Below are 17,543 nucleotides of genomic sequence, written 5' to 3'. Positions count from 1 at the left end.
ACTGACGGTAGTCGGAATGATTCAGAACATGAATTTATTTAAAACAGAGCCCCGCCCATCATGGGCGTCATGCAGCAAGGCCTTATGGTAAAGGTAGTTTTCAATCATGCTGCTAGGACTTCAAAGTTCATCTCCCCAGTGGACTCAGATACTACAGTCAGTGTAAAAATGAAATGCCCGGGTGGGCGAGTCACAAGCCAACATTGCTGCAGCCTCACCAATATCTTCCTGTGGCTCAGGCCCCCTCCGCCCGATGAATGTCCGCGATTCACGGCACTCAGGGCCCGCCGTTGGCTGTGGGGCGCTTCGCGGCCGGACCAGCCTCTATAAATCCAAACACCAAGTTGCCCAAAAGAAGATCCTCACCCAGAGAGGTTTACACACAGATCACCACAGGCAGCAATAACTCCAGCAGGCAGCAGTTCCTCAATCAGCCATACGCGTTTCGAGCCGCTTGTGTGCTCTTGATCACTGGCAAAAACTGACGGTAGTCGGAATGATTCAGAACATGAATTTATTTAAATCAGAGCCCCGCCCATCATGGGCGTCACGCAGCAACGCCTTATGGTAAAGGTAGTTTTCAATCATGCTGCTAGGACTTCAAAGTTCATCACCCCAGTGGACTCCGATACTACAGTCAGTGTAAAAATGAAATGCCCGGTTGGGCGAGTCACATACCAACATTGCTGCAGCCTCACCAATATCTTCCTGTGGCTCAGGCCCCCTCCGTCCCGGAGTTTTATAAGCAGTGCTGTCAAAATCCTTTCTCCTGACTAGGAATTTGCATTTTAAGGTGCAGAAGCGGCAGCCACTGGGTTAAGAGGAATGCGAGTCCAGAGGTAGCATGAAGAACTACCATGACCAGCATACCTTTGGCCCACAAGGGCGTGACACTAAACACAAATAAAGCATCTTCCTTTACTCCGCTTCCTGTATCTTTCCCACCAGTGATCAAGGGCTCAGGGGAGCCCGAAATGCGTATGGCTATAGAAGGGGGAAGGCAGGGCACTTACTACACTGCTGCCTGTGGCGCAGAGTGATGCAACCCTGAAGTATGCGCCATCCTTACAATGGGCAACTTTGTTTTTTGACATATTCTGCGGCCCTGCCTGGTCGCGAGGATGCCCTGACGCTGATTGGCGGATTCTGGGCACATGTAACCACAGGTGCTGTTGGGACTTCAGGGGCCTGAGCCGTAGGAATATTGTGGCAGTTTTATAAGCGGTGCTGTCAAAATCCTTTCTCCTGACCAGGATTTTGCATTTTTAAGGTGCAGGAGCGGCAGCCACTGGGTTAAGAGGAATGCGAGTCCAGAGACAGCATGAAGAACTACTTTAGAACTATAACTTTGAGATGCCATCAATGATGTCATGAGTGATGTCACTGACCATGTCATGAGTGATGTAATATGTGACGTCATCAGCAGTGTATTACAGGCGCGCAAGTTATAGTTAGCTGAACTAACTATAACGAGGGAATTTCAAAGGTTTGTATGAGTGAAATGTCCAGCTAACTATAACATGTGTGTAACCTATGTTTTTTTTTCAATGAATTTGCAAGGTTTTATAAATGCTAATTCCTAACTATAACAGTGTGAAACCTATGTTTTTTTCAGTGAATTTGCAAGGTTTTTTAAATGCTAATTCCTAACTATAACGTGTGTGAAACCTATTTTTTTTCAGTGAATTTCAAAGGTTTTGTAAATGATAATGTATTTAATTTTTTTAATTATATTTCATATTCTTATTGTAAAATAATAACAAAACTAAATTGAAAAATATTTTTTTTTATTAATTTTTTTTTTCCAATACATTAAAATCAAATTCGATATAATTCCTTTATCATTATTTTTTAGATAATCGTACCGTATGCATACGCTAATGTAATTACACCAAATTTGGCAGAGAGGTAGAGCTTGGTTCGCAGATTGTGCTTTTTGTTAAATGGAGTAAATCCGTTCAGTAGTTCATGAGAAAACCCCAATAGACTATGCATGTAGTCTTCTATGCACCGGCAAACTTCTCTTTTATACCTTCAATTGCCCAATCTGTGTCCTTACACCTCCTGTAAACACTATCACACTTCTGTTTCAGTATTGTAGTGACCATACAGCACTATGTGCTTATCTGTACACCATTCTAAAAGAATCCATTCACTACATTAAAACACTAATCAGCAGATGTACAATAAGTGGTACATTCCCATAGATATGACAGTAATTATGTACTTTGATATCACCTCCTTCTGGTGCAGGGGTTTATAATGTGATGCACCTTCCACACACCATGGCACATCTTTTGAACTACCAGTGCATCACAAAAGTGACGTAACAACTGTGGTAAAAGAGGCACAAGGGGGTTGTAAATCCACCCCTAACACATACAAATTCACCCAGGCAGTTCCACCAGCAGTGCAAATTGAAGCATAGACTTATAACATATTTATATGGATATGTTACATTCAAGTGCTTCGGAGGTACTACAGTATACTATAGGTAAAAACCTTATAGATGTATGCTGTAGCACTTCCTTATAGTTCTGCAGTTTCACATTCACCATACACTAGTAATGTATTCATTCATTCATTTATGAACTACACATTCATTCTGAGAAACTTTTATACACTAACATAGAAATATAGTTCTTTCTTTCACCAGTGAAGGTAGTTCAAAAAATAACTGTTTTTTTGTGTTTTTAGTTTTCTATCTTTTTTGTGTTTTGTCAACAAGTTTCTTTTAAAACCAAAAAAACTGAACTGGAACTCAAAAAGTGTCCAACAGGAACAAAAAAATGAAAAAAATAAACAACCAATGTCTAGGACAGCGATGCTCCTGCATCCTGCGTTCCCTATAACACAAAAGTTTATCGCAATAAATGCATACAATTTTAACGTCAGCAAAATCAGGATCAATTTGTGGGTGTGGACTGCTTGCTGAAAATTCTGCTGCAGTAGTTGATGTGCTTGGTGCAGTAGCAGGTGGGTTGTCCTGCAACCTCCGTGTTGCAGCTCGAGCAAAGTTGTTGGGGTGCAAGTTCTTCACGTGTCGCACCATATTTCCTGTGCCAAAGAAGTATTCTTCAGATGGATCACCCCTTGAAAGAGTTGTTTGGCAAATTTTATAGGTTACTTTTGGAGCATTCACCTTTTTTTTGCCCTTTTGGAAAAGTAAAAAACTGCCAAATTAGAGCTACTTTCCTCTTCTTTGGAGGTTCTTCAGGAATGAAATAATCCTTTGAAGAATGCCTGGAAGATGAGTCCATTGCTGTTATTATGATAATCTTCCTTCTATTTGACAGGATTCTCAGAAGAGACGGTTCTTCTCAGAAAGTCAAAGTAGAATGATTAAAATGGGACGGAACTTTCAACAGTTGGAATAGACACTATTATGAACCAATCAAATCCCTTTTTTTAGAGTCAAATGGCTTTGCGTACGCTTTCGATGAGCTTACAATGCTCTTACGATGCCAGTACACATAACGTTCCACCACGATTTGTGTAATTGCTTTTAAAAGTAATATACGATTGTTCAAAGTTAAAAAAAAACATTTTCATAAGTACTCTAGATAATGTATTCTGTTAGTATGTTAAATACATAAATATATGTTTTTAAACAATTAAAAACATTTGCGCCTTTCGCGTACGGGGCGCCGTACATGACGTCACACGGAAGCTTTGATGCGACGCGTAACGTCAAAGCATATTTGTAACGTATGCGCGGGTACGCGCTGAGAATGATTAGCAGTACAAACTATGGTGCGATCACTCTCATTGCCAAATCAGAGCACAAGGTGCGTTACGAGAATGGTTACAAGTGGTCACTCATTGGAGATCCCATTCTGGGTCTGCCTCTACGCACATGAAAACCTCGCCCGTGTTAATTGTTAGTGCACACACTCATACTTGTACATGCACGGTGCACGCCCGCCCACACTCCCAGATGTCACCACCTAGCGTTCTTGCTATTACTAAGCCTGGAAGCCAATACATTAGCCAATGGGAGGTCCCCCAGGGCCTTCATTCTTCTAGACCGCGAAAACGCTACCAATGACGACCCTGGACTTAGTTTGGTCAGCCCCCGCGGGTCCCATATAATCCGGATACTGTTGTAAGCACGCTCTCTTTTGCCTGTCTGTGCTGCAGTGACAGACTGGATCTCCTCGTCGTCGATTGTACTACGAATTGTTTGCTCGAACAGAGGAGGACTCGTGACACTCGACGTGGTGTCACTGCTGCTGCCGTCCAGCTAGGCCACCATAGGTGCATTGGCGGCGGCGCCCGCGCCCAGCCGACCCCAGGCCCAGCCAAAACCCCACCCTTTGAAGACAAGACAAGAGACGACAGAAGCAAAGGTAGGAGAAGCTGTCACACAGCTGTACCCGGATTTCCCTTGGACAGTGAAAAGAGCCCGCTTTTTACTTTTCATAAAAAGAATCCGTATCTACGATTCTCTTAGTCAAAAACTGTTTTGTCAACACAGGTTTCTCTCAAAGTTTATTTTTACATCCTACTTACGAGGGCACTACCAGTTGAGCCACCATTTTGGAGTATGTCATTGTTACCTGGTAACCCCTTGTCTATTTTTATTTTTCTACTATAAACATCGACCTGGACTGAGCCTCCTCCTTTTCCAGGGGCAGAGTCAGCACAAGCAGCACATGCTCTTGAACACGCGGGTAAGAATGGCGGCCAATACCTCCTTTATGACACTCTCTAGGTCCAAGGCAGGACTTAACTTTTGCATAGCCACCTTTGCTAACTATGACCTCTGCTTTTTAACTTTATAGCAAAGACCGCGTAACTTGCGACTCCACTGCAACCTGATGTGGAGCATTTAACCATTTATGAAGGTATGCTGTTTATGAACTCCTGGTAAAGCATGCGATGAAGCATGCTTGGTTTTATGACAGTCAAGCCCTCCTACAAAAAAAGCAATTAACAAACTCTAATACCACATCAGATACAGTACCCCCAACTTGTGTCCTGACTTTTGGTACAGAATCCACAGAAATTTAAAAAATCATCAAACGCAATTGGCATTTGATCCAAAAGGTTGAACCCCAGTTAGCCATCCCTAGATTTGCCTTCAAAAGAGGAAAGAATCTACGAGACCATTTGGTCAAAGCCTATAGGGAACCCAAGATCAATACCCTAAGTAGCATGTGGGGCCTGGCACCCATTGTCGGACACTTTCCATGTGGTGGATGCACAGCTTGTGCGACCACACAAATAACAAAAACCTGCTGCATTAATGGGAGACAGATGACGTTGAAACAACATTCTAATTGCATGACCAAAAATGTGGTTTATTGTATCCAGTGTCCTTGTGGCCTTAATTACCTAAGAAAAACAACACAGGAAATAAGGAAATGGATAACACAACATCAGTCCCGCATTAGATGCAAAATTCAAACGGCGCCACTAGTTGAGCATTTTAATAACATGTCACATGCTCCCACTGATATGAAATGGTTTGTTATTGAGTGTGTAAAGGGTACAAGGAGACGACCTAATGTGGAAAAACTGCTTGCTCAAAGAGAGAACAAACTGATTTGGCTATATGATACAGTAGAGAATGGGCTGAACACGCTTATCGAATGGCATTCATTGGCCACCCTAATGTAAGGGTCTTTCGAGTCTGGACTGTCGCATACGGCTGTATGTGATAATTAATCATTCATCTAGATTATGTAACTTACTGGAGTATAGGACGTTTGTGTATTTGTATTTGTATTTTTATTAGTCTGTTATTATTTCTTTAATCTCCTCATTGTATTATTCCTCATTGTTGTAACAAGACTAGTAAGCCTTTCAGACCATTCTAAGATGGCCGCCAAGTTCACTGTCTAAGTGACGTCATGACGCCTAACGTTATTTACGTCACACGCGGAAGTTGATGGTTTCCGCGATTGTTCCCGGAGAAGACACACGGACTCCATAGAGCCGGCGTCTCTTGGCCAGCGAAGTAAGTGTAAGGCATGATAGCACTAGATTTAAGGTAGTTTTGGCGTATACAGGTTCCTGATTATGTACTTGCCTGTTTTTCAGAGGTTCGGGCGGCCGCCAGAATGTAAGTGACCTTACGTGCATGCTTAGTTATAGAACGAAGTTCTCCAGCTCACGCAGCGTTATTTATTCATTCATTTACTGATTTACAGAATGACCTGTGAGGCGTTTTGGCTTTATGTAAGTACTACACAGTACACAGGTTAAATTTGGTAGTGCACGCCTGATATATGGGTCATCGCTTCGAACCTTCCTGGCATTGTAGTAATGAAGTCCTATAGGCACTAGTCAACTGGTCCTGTCTCTGGCATTTTTTCTTCTTTGGCACATTTGTGGAAGTGTGTTGGTTTACGTACACTTGGTGGTTGTCTAAAGGTGCATGCCACACCTAGTTATGTCTTAGTAAAGTGTTTTGTCACCAGTGTTTTGTCACTTTGTTCTTTATATTGAGCTGCAAAAATCTCCGTGTACCCTAGGGTTTCACTGATTTTTTGATGTTGTTATGTTTGTATTAGATACCTCTGTGCAACTCTTTCTGTCCTGAAGATGGTCCTCCGGATCTTTTTGACCTACATGGACCGAAACGTCGACGCCTAACACCTTTTATACAACCATATTGTATAATTCACTTGAAACAATATTTTGTGAATTAGGCTGCATATATAATAATGTGCATGTGGTCCCTTTATTGTGTCCACACCATGTGGTAAAGGTGTTTATGTGCCACCATATGATTTGTGATATATGGTTTTGGTGGTTTAATGTTGCCGGACTTTTGATTTCTGGATAAAACTGAAAAACACAAAAAATTTTATGATTGAAAATCAAAAAACAAATATATATTTTTGATACTATTCATTTTTTGTTGTTGCTGAAACCCCTCGGTTACCCTCTCCAATTGAGTGATCATAGTTATGACACTGTTGAATGTAAAAATTTATACTGTGAATGATTCCTACCTGGACACTTAGCTTATATGGTTTATGAACTCCAGCACTGTCTCCCCGCAGTACGCTATTTGAGACATACAAAAAACCTGTGACCGCTCTGTATTTTGTAAATATTTTCATCACTGCTTATCACAATAACTGTAGATAATTCCAGTATAGCGAGCCTCCTGGCATTCTTCTCTTCTAGACCCCCCTCCCTTGATAGTGCCCGTAACAAGGTGCGCTTTTCTTTGAAGATCTATTGCTCTTCGTTTTCAGCTTAAAACCCTGAGCTGCGCTTACGTGCGATATGCCATTATTTCTTGTATATGTTCATTAGCATTATCTTTTGTTCCCATATTACAGGAATCTCAAATTGAGATCTTCGTACAAACCTTTGAAAACTACACAAGTAGTGTGAGTACTTTTCTATGTCCTTTTCTGTTTTTTGTCCTGACGAAAGCTCCGTAGACCTTCGGGCCCTAGGTGAGCTGAAACATGTCGACCTGTCTTTAAGAGTTATATGGTAATCCGGTAACTCAATTACTTAATATAACCACTACAATTTTTAACCAACAGTACTCACCCTCTTTCTCTGAATAAATATTGTTACCTTGGGGAGCCACCATTTTTTAAATAAAACCCCATTTTTTACTCACTACCTCTTGAGATCTGTCCCCCTATCTCTGGACACTTCTACACTAACTTGAGGTTGCCTCGGGTGAGGCAGGCATACAGCACGATACTTGACAACCCAATGACTATGCCCTGACGCTTGATTAGGGGCGGACGAAAAGATATACCGCACGTTTCAACACCAGATTTAATCAGCGTCAGTGAGGGTTGTCAAAGAATAACCAATGGTTATTGTAGAGACCAGTGTCCATTCCCACTGTTGATTATTTAATGACTTACTAAGGGGAACTGAATGGACCGCAATTCCTCTTCCCTCCCTTTTGATAAAAGCCTTTAAGCAGCGCACAGCTGCGGGAAAACAACACCCTTGCTTACAATTTTGATAGCATTGAGGTGTATTTCTTTTTTCCTTTCTCTGGGATCACGAGTCTTGAATGATGGAGAACAATGTTGGTCTCAGCTTTACTGGTAGCGATATTGATGAAATTTTAGCAGCACAGTCCTTACTACAGAATGCAGACTTTACACAAGCCATTGCACAAACAGACGAATGGGACACCCTAACAAATAAGAAGAGAGAACAGATTAGAACTGCAATACACGGTATTATTATGACCGAATATTTGAGAACAAAATCGGCACCAAGAGGTTTATGGATATCCAATGCACCTAGAATCTTCCTGCATGATCTGGCATTCCGCAGAGACTGGTCCTCCATATCCTGGAAGTGTACCTTGGATTACTTAGTGCTTATAGTCAAGACAGCCAAAAGACTATCAGAGGCACTACTAGCGGAAATCCTAACCTGTGAAACTCAACTAAAGAATGGTATTAACCCACAAGTATATAAAACAAGACTAGATGAGATCAACAAAGAAATGGACGAAACTCAACAATTTCTGATGCAAAATAAACTTCAGAAATTAGCGAAAGATCTTAAAACATTCAGCCAAGAACGCATGCACCCCTACTCTAAGGAGGATTATATTGTCACTGAGATCACCTCAGATACAGATTCCGCAGGGTGGTCATCTGATGGCTCAGAAGGAAATCCGGACCAACAAACATCGAGCAGAGGACGTTATACCTCTAGGTTTAGAGGTCCACGACGTGGAAATAGAGGCAATAGATGGCATAGACCACCATTCTTTCCGGGAAAACCTATGCCTTTCTTCCAACCTTTCATGCCCCCATATGGAGGTTGGATGAACCCCTACACTCAGGGGGGAGACCAACAACAACAAATGGGAAATCAAATGATGCATAACCAGATTCCACCCCATCAATCAACCCAAGCTTTGTTAGGGAGAGGCCAAAATCAACAAAGAGGCAAAAAGAAAAACATAACATGGCAAGACCGCCCCCCGAATGTACAAACCCGCAGCATGTCCTCAGCCCAGACGGAACAGAACAAGAAGAATCACTAATAGTGAACCTAACAGACACGATCCTGTCTCAAGACCAAACTAGAGTTCTGAACAAAGGCCTCGGCTTCGTCCCTACCCCCACCTTGGACTCCTTTAAACTTAAATGCGAACTGTCTGAATTTTGTAGGACATTGAAACTCAAAGCATTCTTTGACGGCTCCCCCATGACTACTAATGAGGGAGATACTACATTAAGGAGGAAGTCTAGATTCTTACCCCCCACTAACAATGTACCAGTCGAAATACTAGCCTTCGAGCAGGCCCTTTTGAAAGGGATAGACCATCTTGACAAAAAGAAAAAACCCTTCCAAAATCTGACCAAAAAAGAAAGAATTGCCCTTGATGAGCTGAAAGACAATGATGATATAATCATCAAACCAGCGGACAAGGGCGGTGGGATAGTGATCCTTACCAAAGAAGGTTATAACCAGCAAAGCCTTGCTCTACTATCCAATGAAACTTTCTACAGGAGACTGGATTCTGATCCTACTGCAAGACTAACGAATACCATCGCAATAATGATTCATGAGGCAGAAACAAACGGATGGATTTCCAAAAAAGAAGCCGATTTCCTGACCCCACGAGTTCCAAAAATACCATTTTTCTACTCGCTACCCAAAACTCATAAAAACAAGTTGCCACCACCTGGTCGTCCAATTGTGTCGGGAATAGGTTCTCTTCTCGAACCTCTTTCTAAATTTGTGGACGAATATCTAAAACCGATCATCCAGCAAACCCCGACATATCTCAAAGACACCCGTGATCTGTTGATACAGATTTCAGATAAAGAATTCAACCCGGTGAATATGATCTTAGTAGGATTGGATGTCGAATCACTGTACACGAGCTTACCACAAGATGACACCATGCATATGCTCGAAGACCTACTCTTTCAAGAAGAATGGTCCCATTGGACTCCCCGTCATTTTGTCCTAGAATGCTGTAGATTGGCTTTAAAGGAGAATTATTTTGAATACAATGGACTCCTCTTCCTACAGTGCCACGGGACATCCATGGGCAGTGCCTTTGCCCCATCAGTAGCAGGACTGTACGTCAGCCAATTCGAACAGAAGTTTGTCCTTAACAACGACAATCCATACATCTCCAGTATCAAATACTGGAAACAATACATTGACGACATCCTGTTGATCTGGGAAACAAAACAAGATCTAACCACATTCATTGAATGGCTGAACAGGAGGGATCGCTGGCTTAAATTCACCTTTACGGCCAGCCACACTAGCATTGACTTCCTTGATCTGACCATCTTTGCAGAAAATGGTAAACTTGAGACCAAGACTTACACTAAACCTACAGCCAAAAACAGTCTATTGTCCTACCACAGCTACCACCCTCGCCCACTCAGAGACAATCTTCCATACAGCCAATTTCTCCGGCATAAACGCAATTGCAGCAAAGAACGAGATTATAAAGAACAAGCCACAGTCCTGAGTAAAAAACTGCGAGTAAGAGACTATACGCCCCAAGTAATTGCAAAATGCAAAAAGAGAGCCAAGAACCAACCTCGTGAATGCCTGCTTCAGTTGCATGACAAAGAACCAATAAAAGACCTGGTTACCTGCGTCACAACCTACTGCCCTGCCAGTTACGAAATACAAAAGTTGATAAGAAAAAACTGGAAAATAGTAACGTCAGGTGCGTTCAATTGGCCAAAACCAAGATTCGCTAATAAAAGAACAAAGAATCTGAAAGATGTACTGGTGCACACTCGACCAAAGAAGAAAAATTCCATGGTGTCGACCATCAGAAACATCAACATGGCTCCGGTTACAGGGCATTTTCCATGTGGTACCTGTGGCGTGTGTAAATTCACTAAAACCACGAAGACATTACAGCTGACTGAGGACTTGATTTGGACCCAGAGATCTCACACAAATTGCAACTCTACACACGTTGTGTATCTGGTCACATGCCCTTGCCATCTCAAGTATATTGGCATGACCTGTAAAAAAGCTAAAATCCGCATAGGTGAGCACAGAAGCAATGTGAGACTTAAGAAAAATACCACTAAACTCAGCACACATTTTTTGGAGGCTGGGCATACATGCGATGAACTGACCTGGACAATACTCGAGATGCTCCATGACAAAAATCACAATGCTGAACAGATCCTTTTTGAGAAGGAGCAGCGATGGGTAAATCGCCTCAAAACCCATGTATCGGGTTTGAATGACAATATTCCCTGGCATCAGTTTTCTTAATCTGTTCTCATTAATCTTTACCCGGATTTTCCTTGGACAGTGAAAAGAGCCCGCTTTTTACTTTTCATAAAAAGAATCCGTATCTACGATTCTCTTAGGCAAAAATTGTTTTGTCAACACAGGTTTCTCTCAAAGTTTATTTTTACATCCTACTTACGAGGGCACTACCAGTTGAGCCACCATTTTGGAGTATGTCATTGTTACCTGGTAACCCCTTGTCTATTTTTATTTTTCTACTATAAACATCGACCTGCACTGAGCCTCCTCCTTTTCCAGGGGCAGAGTCAGCACAAGCAGCACATGCTCTTGAACACGCGGGTAAGAATGGCGGCCAATACCTCCTTTATGACACTCTCTAGGTCCAAGGCAGGACTTAACTTTTGCATAGCCACCTTTGCTAAATATGACCTCTGCTTTTTAACTTTATAGCAAAGACCGCGTAACTTGCGACTCCACTGCAACCTGATGTGGAGCATTTAACCCTTTATGAAGGTATGCTGTTTATGAACTCCAGCACTGTCTCCCCGCAGTACGCTATTTGAGACATACAAAAAACCAGTGACCGCTCTGTATTTTGTAAATATTTTCATCACTGCTTATCGCAATAACTGTAGATAATTCCAGTATAGCGAGCCTCCTGGCATTCTTCTCTTCTAGACCCCCCTCCCTTGATAGTGCCCGTAACAAGGTGCGCTTTTATTTGAAGATCTATTGCTCTTCGTTTTCAGCTTAAAACCCTGAGCTGCGCTTACGTGCGATATGCCATTTTTTCTTGTATATGTTCATTAGCATTATCTTTTGTTCCCATATTACAGTAATCTCAAATTGAGATCTTCGAACAAACCTTTGAAAACTACACAAGTAGTGTGAGTACTTTTCTATGTCCTTTTCTGTTTTTTGTCCTGACGAAAGCTCCGTAGACCTTCGGGCCCTAGGTGAGCTGAAACATGTCGACCTGTCTTTAAGAGTTATATGGTAATCCGGTAACTCAATTACTTAATATAACCACTACAATTTTTAACCAACGGTACTCATCCTCTTTCTCTGAATAAATATTGTTACCTTGGGGAGCCACCGTTTTTTAAATAATACCCCATTTTTTACTCACTACCTCTTGAGATCTGTCCCCCTATCTCTGGACACTTCTACACTAACTTAAGGTTGCCTCGGGTGAGGCAGGCATACAGCACGATACTTGACAACCCAATGACTATGCCCTGACGCTTGATTAGGGGCGGACGAAAAGATATACCGCACGTTTCAACACCATATTTAATCAGCGTCTATGAGGGTTGTCAAAGAATAACCAATGGTTATTGTAGAGACCAGTGTCCATTCCCACTGTTGATTATTTAATGAAGCTGTCACAACATCAGCCTCCGCTCCAGGCCCAATCCACGCCAGACCCAGCGGCCCAGCCCCTACCCTCAGGATGTCCCATCCTCAGCCCAGGCCTAGCAGCCACGCATCTTTTGTATGTGCATGAATTTCTGTGTTGTATTTCTATGGTACACCACATGGTTTGGCCTGTATTAATAATTGTGCGTGCATGAGACTATTCTGTTTTTTCTGCGTCACGTGGCCCTCCCAGCTCTGTTTGGCTTTATTTTTGTGCACCACGTGCTTTGTGCTTAATCGTATTTGCTCCCTCCGAATTCTCCCAAGACTTTTAATATTTATTACTTTGTCAAGTGGCTTTTACAGGCCTGTATTCTTATTGATCGTACTTGCATGATAGTATTGTTTATTTCCTTCTGCGTCACGGGCCCTCCTAGGCCTCTCTTTAGTAAATGGTGCATGCATGAATTTCTGTGTCGTATTTTTTGAGTGTCACATGCTTTAGAATGTATTGTTATTAATTGTGCGTTCATAATAGTATTATTTTTTTACTGCATCACATGGCCCTCCCAGCTCTGTTTTACTTTATTTTTGTGGCGTACATGCTTTGTGCTTCATGGTATTTGCTCCCTTCTAATCCTCCCATGACTTTTATTATTATTGCTACCTCACATGGCCTTCCCAGGCCTCTATTCTTATTGATCATATATGGTTCATCATAATATTTCGTTCTGCGTCACAGAGAACTCCTAGGCCTTTTTTAAATAAATTGTGCAGGCATGAATTTCTGTGTCGTATTTTTGAAGAGTCACGTGCTTTAGCCTGTTTTGTTATAAATTGTGCGTTCATAATAGTATTATTTTATTACTGCGTCAAGTGTCCCTCCCAGCTCTGTTTTACTTTATTTTTGTGGGGTACATGCTTTGTGCTTCATGGTATTTGCTCCCTTCTAATCCTCCCGTGACTTTTAATATTTATTGCTACCTCACTTGCCTTCCCAGGCCTCTATTCTTATTGATCATATATGGTTCATCATAATATATCCTTCTGCGTCACGGAGCACTCCTAGGCCTTTTTTAAATAAATTGTGCAAGCAGGAATTGCTGTGTCGTATTTTAGAAGTGTCATGTGCTTTAGACTGTATTGTTATAAATTGTGCGTTCATAATAGTATTATTTTTTGACTGCATCATGAGCTCCTCCCAGCTCTATTTTGCTTTATTTTTGTGCTCTATGTGCTTTGTACTTCATCATATTTGCTCCCTCCTAATCCTCCCGTGACTTTTAATGTTTATTGCTACCTCACGTGGCCTTCCCAGGCCTCTATTCTTATTGATCATATATAGTTGATCATAACATTTCCTTCTGCGTCACGGAGCACTCCTAGGCCTTCTTTAAATAAATTGTGCGTGCATGAATTTCTGTGTCGTATTTTTGAAATGTCACGTGCTTTAGACTGTATTGTTATAAATTGTGCGTTCATAACAGTATTATTTTTTTACTGCGTCACGTGGCCCTCCCAGCTCTGTTTTACTTTATTTTTGTGGGGTACATGCTTTGTGCTTCATCGTATTTGCTCCCTCCTAATCCTCCCGTGACTTTTAATGGTTATTGCTATCTCACGTGGCCTTCCCAGGCCTCTATTCTTATTGATCATATATAGTTGATCATAACATTTCCTTCTGTGTCACGGAGCACTCCTAGGCCTTTTTTTAACAAATTGTGCGTGCAGGAATTTCTGTGTCATATTTTTGAAGTGTCACGTGCTTTAGACTGTATTGTTATAAATTGTGCGTTCATAATAGTATTACATTTTGAATGCGTCAATGTGCTCCTCCGAGCTCTGTTTTGCTTTATTTTTGTGCTCCACGTGCTTTGTACTTCAACGTATTTGCTCCCTCCTAATCCTCCCGTGACATTTAATGTTTATTGCTACCTCACACGGCCTTTCCAGGCCTCTATTCTTATTGATCATATATAGTTGATCATAACATTTCCTTCTGCGTCACGGAGCATCCTAGGCCTTTTTTAAATAAATTGTGCGTGCAGGAATTTCTGTGTCATATTTTTGAAGTTTCAGGTGCTTTAGACTGTATTGTTATAAATTGTGCGTTCATAATAGTATTATTTTTTGACTGCGTCATGTGCTCCTCCCAGCTCTGTTTTGCTTTATTTTTGTGCACCACATGCTTTATATTTCATCATATTTGCTCCCTCCTAATCCTCCCGTGACTTTTAATGTTTATTGCTACCTCACATGGCCTTCCCAGGCCTCTATTCTTATTGATCATATATAGTTGATCATAACATTTCCTTCTGTGTCACGGAGCCCTCCTAGGCCTTTTTAAAATAAATTGTGCGTGCATGAATTTCTGTGTTGTATTTTTGAAGTGTCACGTGCTTTAGACTGTATTGTTGTAAATTGTGCGTTCATAATAGTATTATTTTTTTCCTGCGTCACGTGGCCCTCCCAGCTCTGTTTTACTTTATTTTTGTGTGGTACATGCTTTGTGCTTCATAATATTTGCTCCATTCTAATCCTCCCGTGACTTTTAATATTTATTGCTACCTCACATGGCCTTCCCAGGCCTCTATTCTTATTGATCATATGTGGTTCATCATAATATTTCCTTCTGCGTCACGTAGCACTCCTAGGCCTTTTTTAAATAAATTGTGCGTTCATGAATTTCTGTGTCGTATTTTTGAAGTGAAACGTGCTTTGGCCTGTATTGTTATAAATTGTGCGTTCATAATAGTATTATTTTTTGACTGCGTCATGTGCTCCTCCCAGCTCTGTTTTGCTTTATTTATTTGCTCCACATGCTTTGTACTTCATCGTATTTGCTCCCTCCTAATCCTCCTGTGACTTTTAATGTTTATTGCTACCTCACGTGGCCTTCCCAGGCCTCTATTCTTATTGATCATATATAGTTGATCATAACATTGCCTTCTGCGTCACGGAGCACTCCTAGGCCTTCTTTAAATAAATTGTGCGTGCATGAATTTCTGTGTCGTATTTTTGAAAAGTTACTTGCTTTAGACTGTATTGTTATAAATTGTGCGTTCAGAACAGTATTATTTTTTTCCTGCGTCACGTGGCCCTCCCAGCTCTGTTTTACTTTATTTTTGTGGGGTACATGCTTTGTGCTTCATCGTATTTGCTCCCTTCTAATCCTCCCGTGACTTTTAATATTTATTGCTACCTCACGTGGCCTTCCCAGGCCTCTATTCTTATTGATCATATATAGTTGATCATAACATTTCCTTCTGCGTCACGGAGCACTCCTAGGCCTTTTTTAAATAAATTGTGCGTGCAGGATTTTCTGTGTCATATTTTTGAAGTGTCACATGCTTTAGACTGTATTGTTATAAATTGTGCGTTCATAATAGTATTACATTTTGACTGCGTCAATGTGCTCCTCCCAGCTCTGTTTTGCTTTAGTTTTGTGCTCCACGTGCTTTGTACCTCATCTTATTTTCTCCCTCCTAATCCTCCTGTGACATTTAATGTTTATTGCTACCTCACGTGGCCTTTCCAGACCTCTATTCTTATTGATCATATATAGTTGATCATAACATTTCCTTCTGCGTCACGGAGCACTCCTAGGCCTTTTTGAAATAAATTGTGCATGCAGGAATTTCTGAGTCATATTTTAGAAGTTTCACATGCTTTAGACTGTATTGTTATAAATTGTGCGTTCATAATAGTATTAATTTTTTGACTGCGTCATGTGCTCCTCCCAGCTCTGTTTTGCTTTATTTTTGTGCACCACGTGCTTTGTACCTCATCTTATTTGCTCCCTCCTAATCCTCCTGTGACATTTAATGTTTATTGCTACCTCACGTGGCCTTTCCAGGCCTCTATTCCTATTGATCATATATAGTTGATCATAACATTTCCTTCTGCGTCACGGAGCACTCCTAGGCCTTTTTTAAATAAATTGTGCATGCAGGAATTTCTGTGTCATATTTTTGAAGTGTCACATGCTTTAGACTGTATTGTTATAAATTGTGCGTTCATAATAGTATTACATTTTGACTGCGTCAATGTGCTCCTCCCTGCTCTGTTTTGCTTTAGTTTTGTGCTCCACGTGCTTTGTACCTCATCGTATTTGCTCCCTCCTAATCCCCCCGTGACTTTTAATGTTTATCGCTACCTCACGTGGCCTTCCCAGGTCTCCATTCTTATTGATCATATATAGTTGATCATAACATTTCCTTCTGCGTCACGGAGCACTCCTAGGCCTTTTTTAAATAAATTGTGCGTGCATGAATTTCTGTGTCGTTTTTAAGTGTCACGTGCTTTAGACTGTATTGTTATAAATTGTGCGTTCATAACAGTATTATTTTTGTACTGCGTCATGTGGCCTTCCCAGCTCTGTTTTACTTTTTTTTTGTGGGGTACATGCTTTGTGCTTCATCGTATATCTCCCTTCTAATCCTCCCGTGACTTTTAATATTTATTGCTATCTCACGTGGCCTACCCAGGCCACTATTCTTATTGCTCATAACATTTCCTTCTGCGTCACGGAGCACTCCTAGGCCTTTTTTAAATAAATTGTGCGTGCTTGAATTTCTGTGTCATATTTATGTTACTCTTGATTGTAAAGTATTCTATATATACCAGGGCTGCTCATGTAAATGCTACTAGTGGGCCTACAACAGTAATTGTGCCATACCCACACAAGTAACATTAAATATAAAAAGTGAGGCTTGGCACAACAGTGCCTGAGCGCCCTTTCTAAAACTGCCATGTTTTCAAACTGCATCAATTTGGCAGGCCTTACCCGTCCCTTTGTATGGACTGTACTCTGTATCCTCACTCCAACTTTGTGGGCGTATTGAGCTGTGAAGACGCGGTGGCAGTTGTGTTACTAATTATATACTTCCACATCTTTATAGTCATTTATGTCTTTATACTTGAATGTGAGCATATAAAGTGTGCTCTTTACATCTATAATGCTTTTCTTCTAACGTTTTTTTCCCTTT

General features: G+C 41.2%; 1 protein-coding gene across 1 annotated transcript; it reads left to right on the top strand.

Annotated features, from left to right (window-relative positions):
- Positions 1-8,002: 8,002 nt before the first annotated feature.
- LOC147722666 (uncharacterized) lies at positions 8,003-8,995 on the top strand. The gene has a single exon (XM_086967343.1). The coding sequence runs from the start codon at positions 8,003-8,005 to the stop codon at positions 8,993-8,995; it is 993 nt and encodes a 330-aa protein (XP_086823469.1).
- Positions 8,996-17,543: the final 8,548 nt, after the last annotated feature.

This window comes from Lissotriton vulgaris, chromosome 4_1 (genome assembly GCF_964263255.1).
Source record: "Lissotriton vulgaris chromosome 4_1, aLisVul1.2, whole genome shotgun sequence".
NCBI lineage: Eukaryota > Metazoa > Chordata > Amphibia > Caudata > Salamandridae > Lissotriton > Lissotriton vulgaris.
The sequence above is the reverse complement of the archived record's forward strand: the minus strand, read 5'-3'. Positions and strand labels throughout refer to the sequence as shown.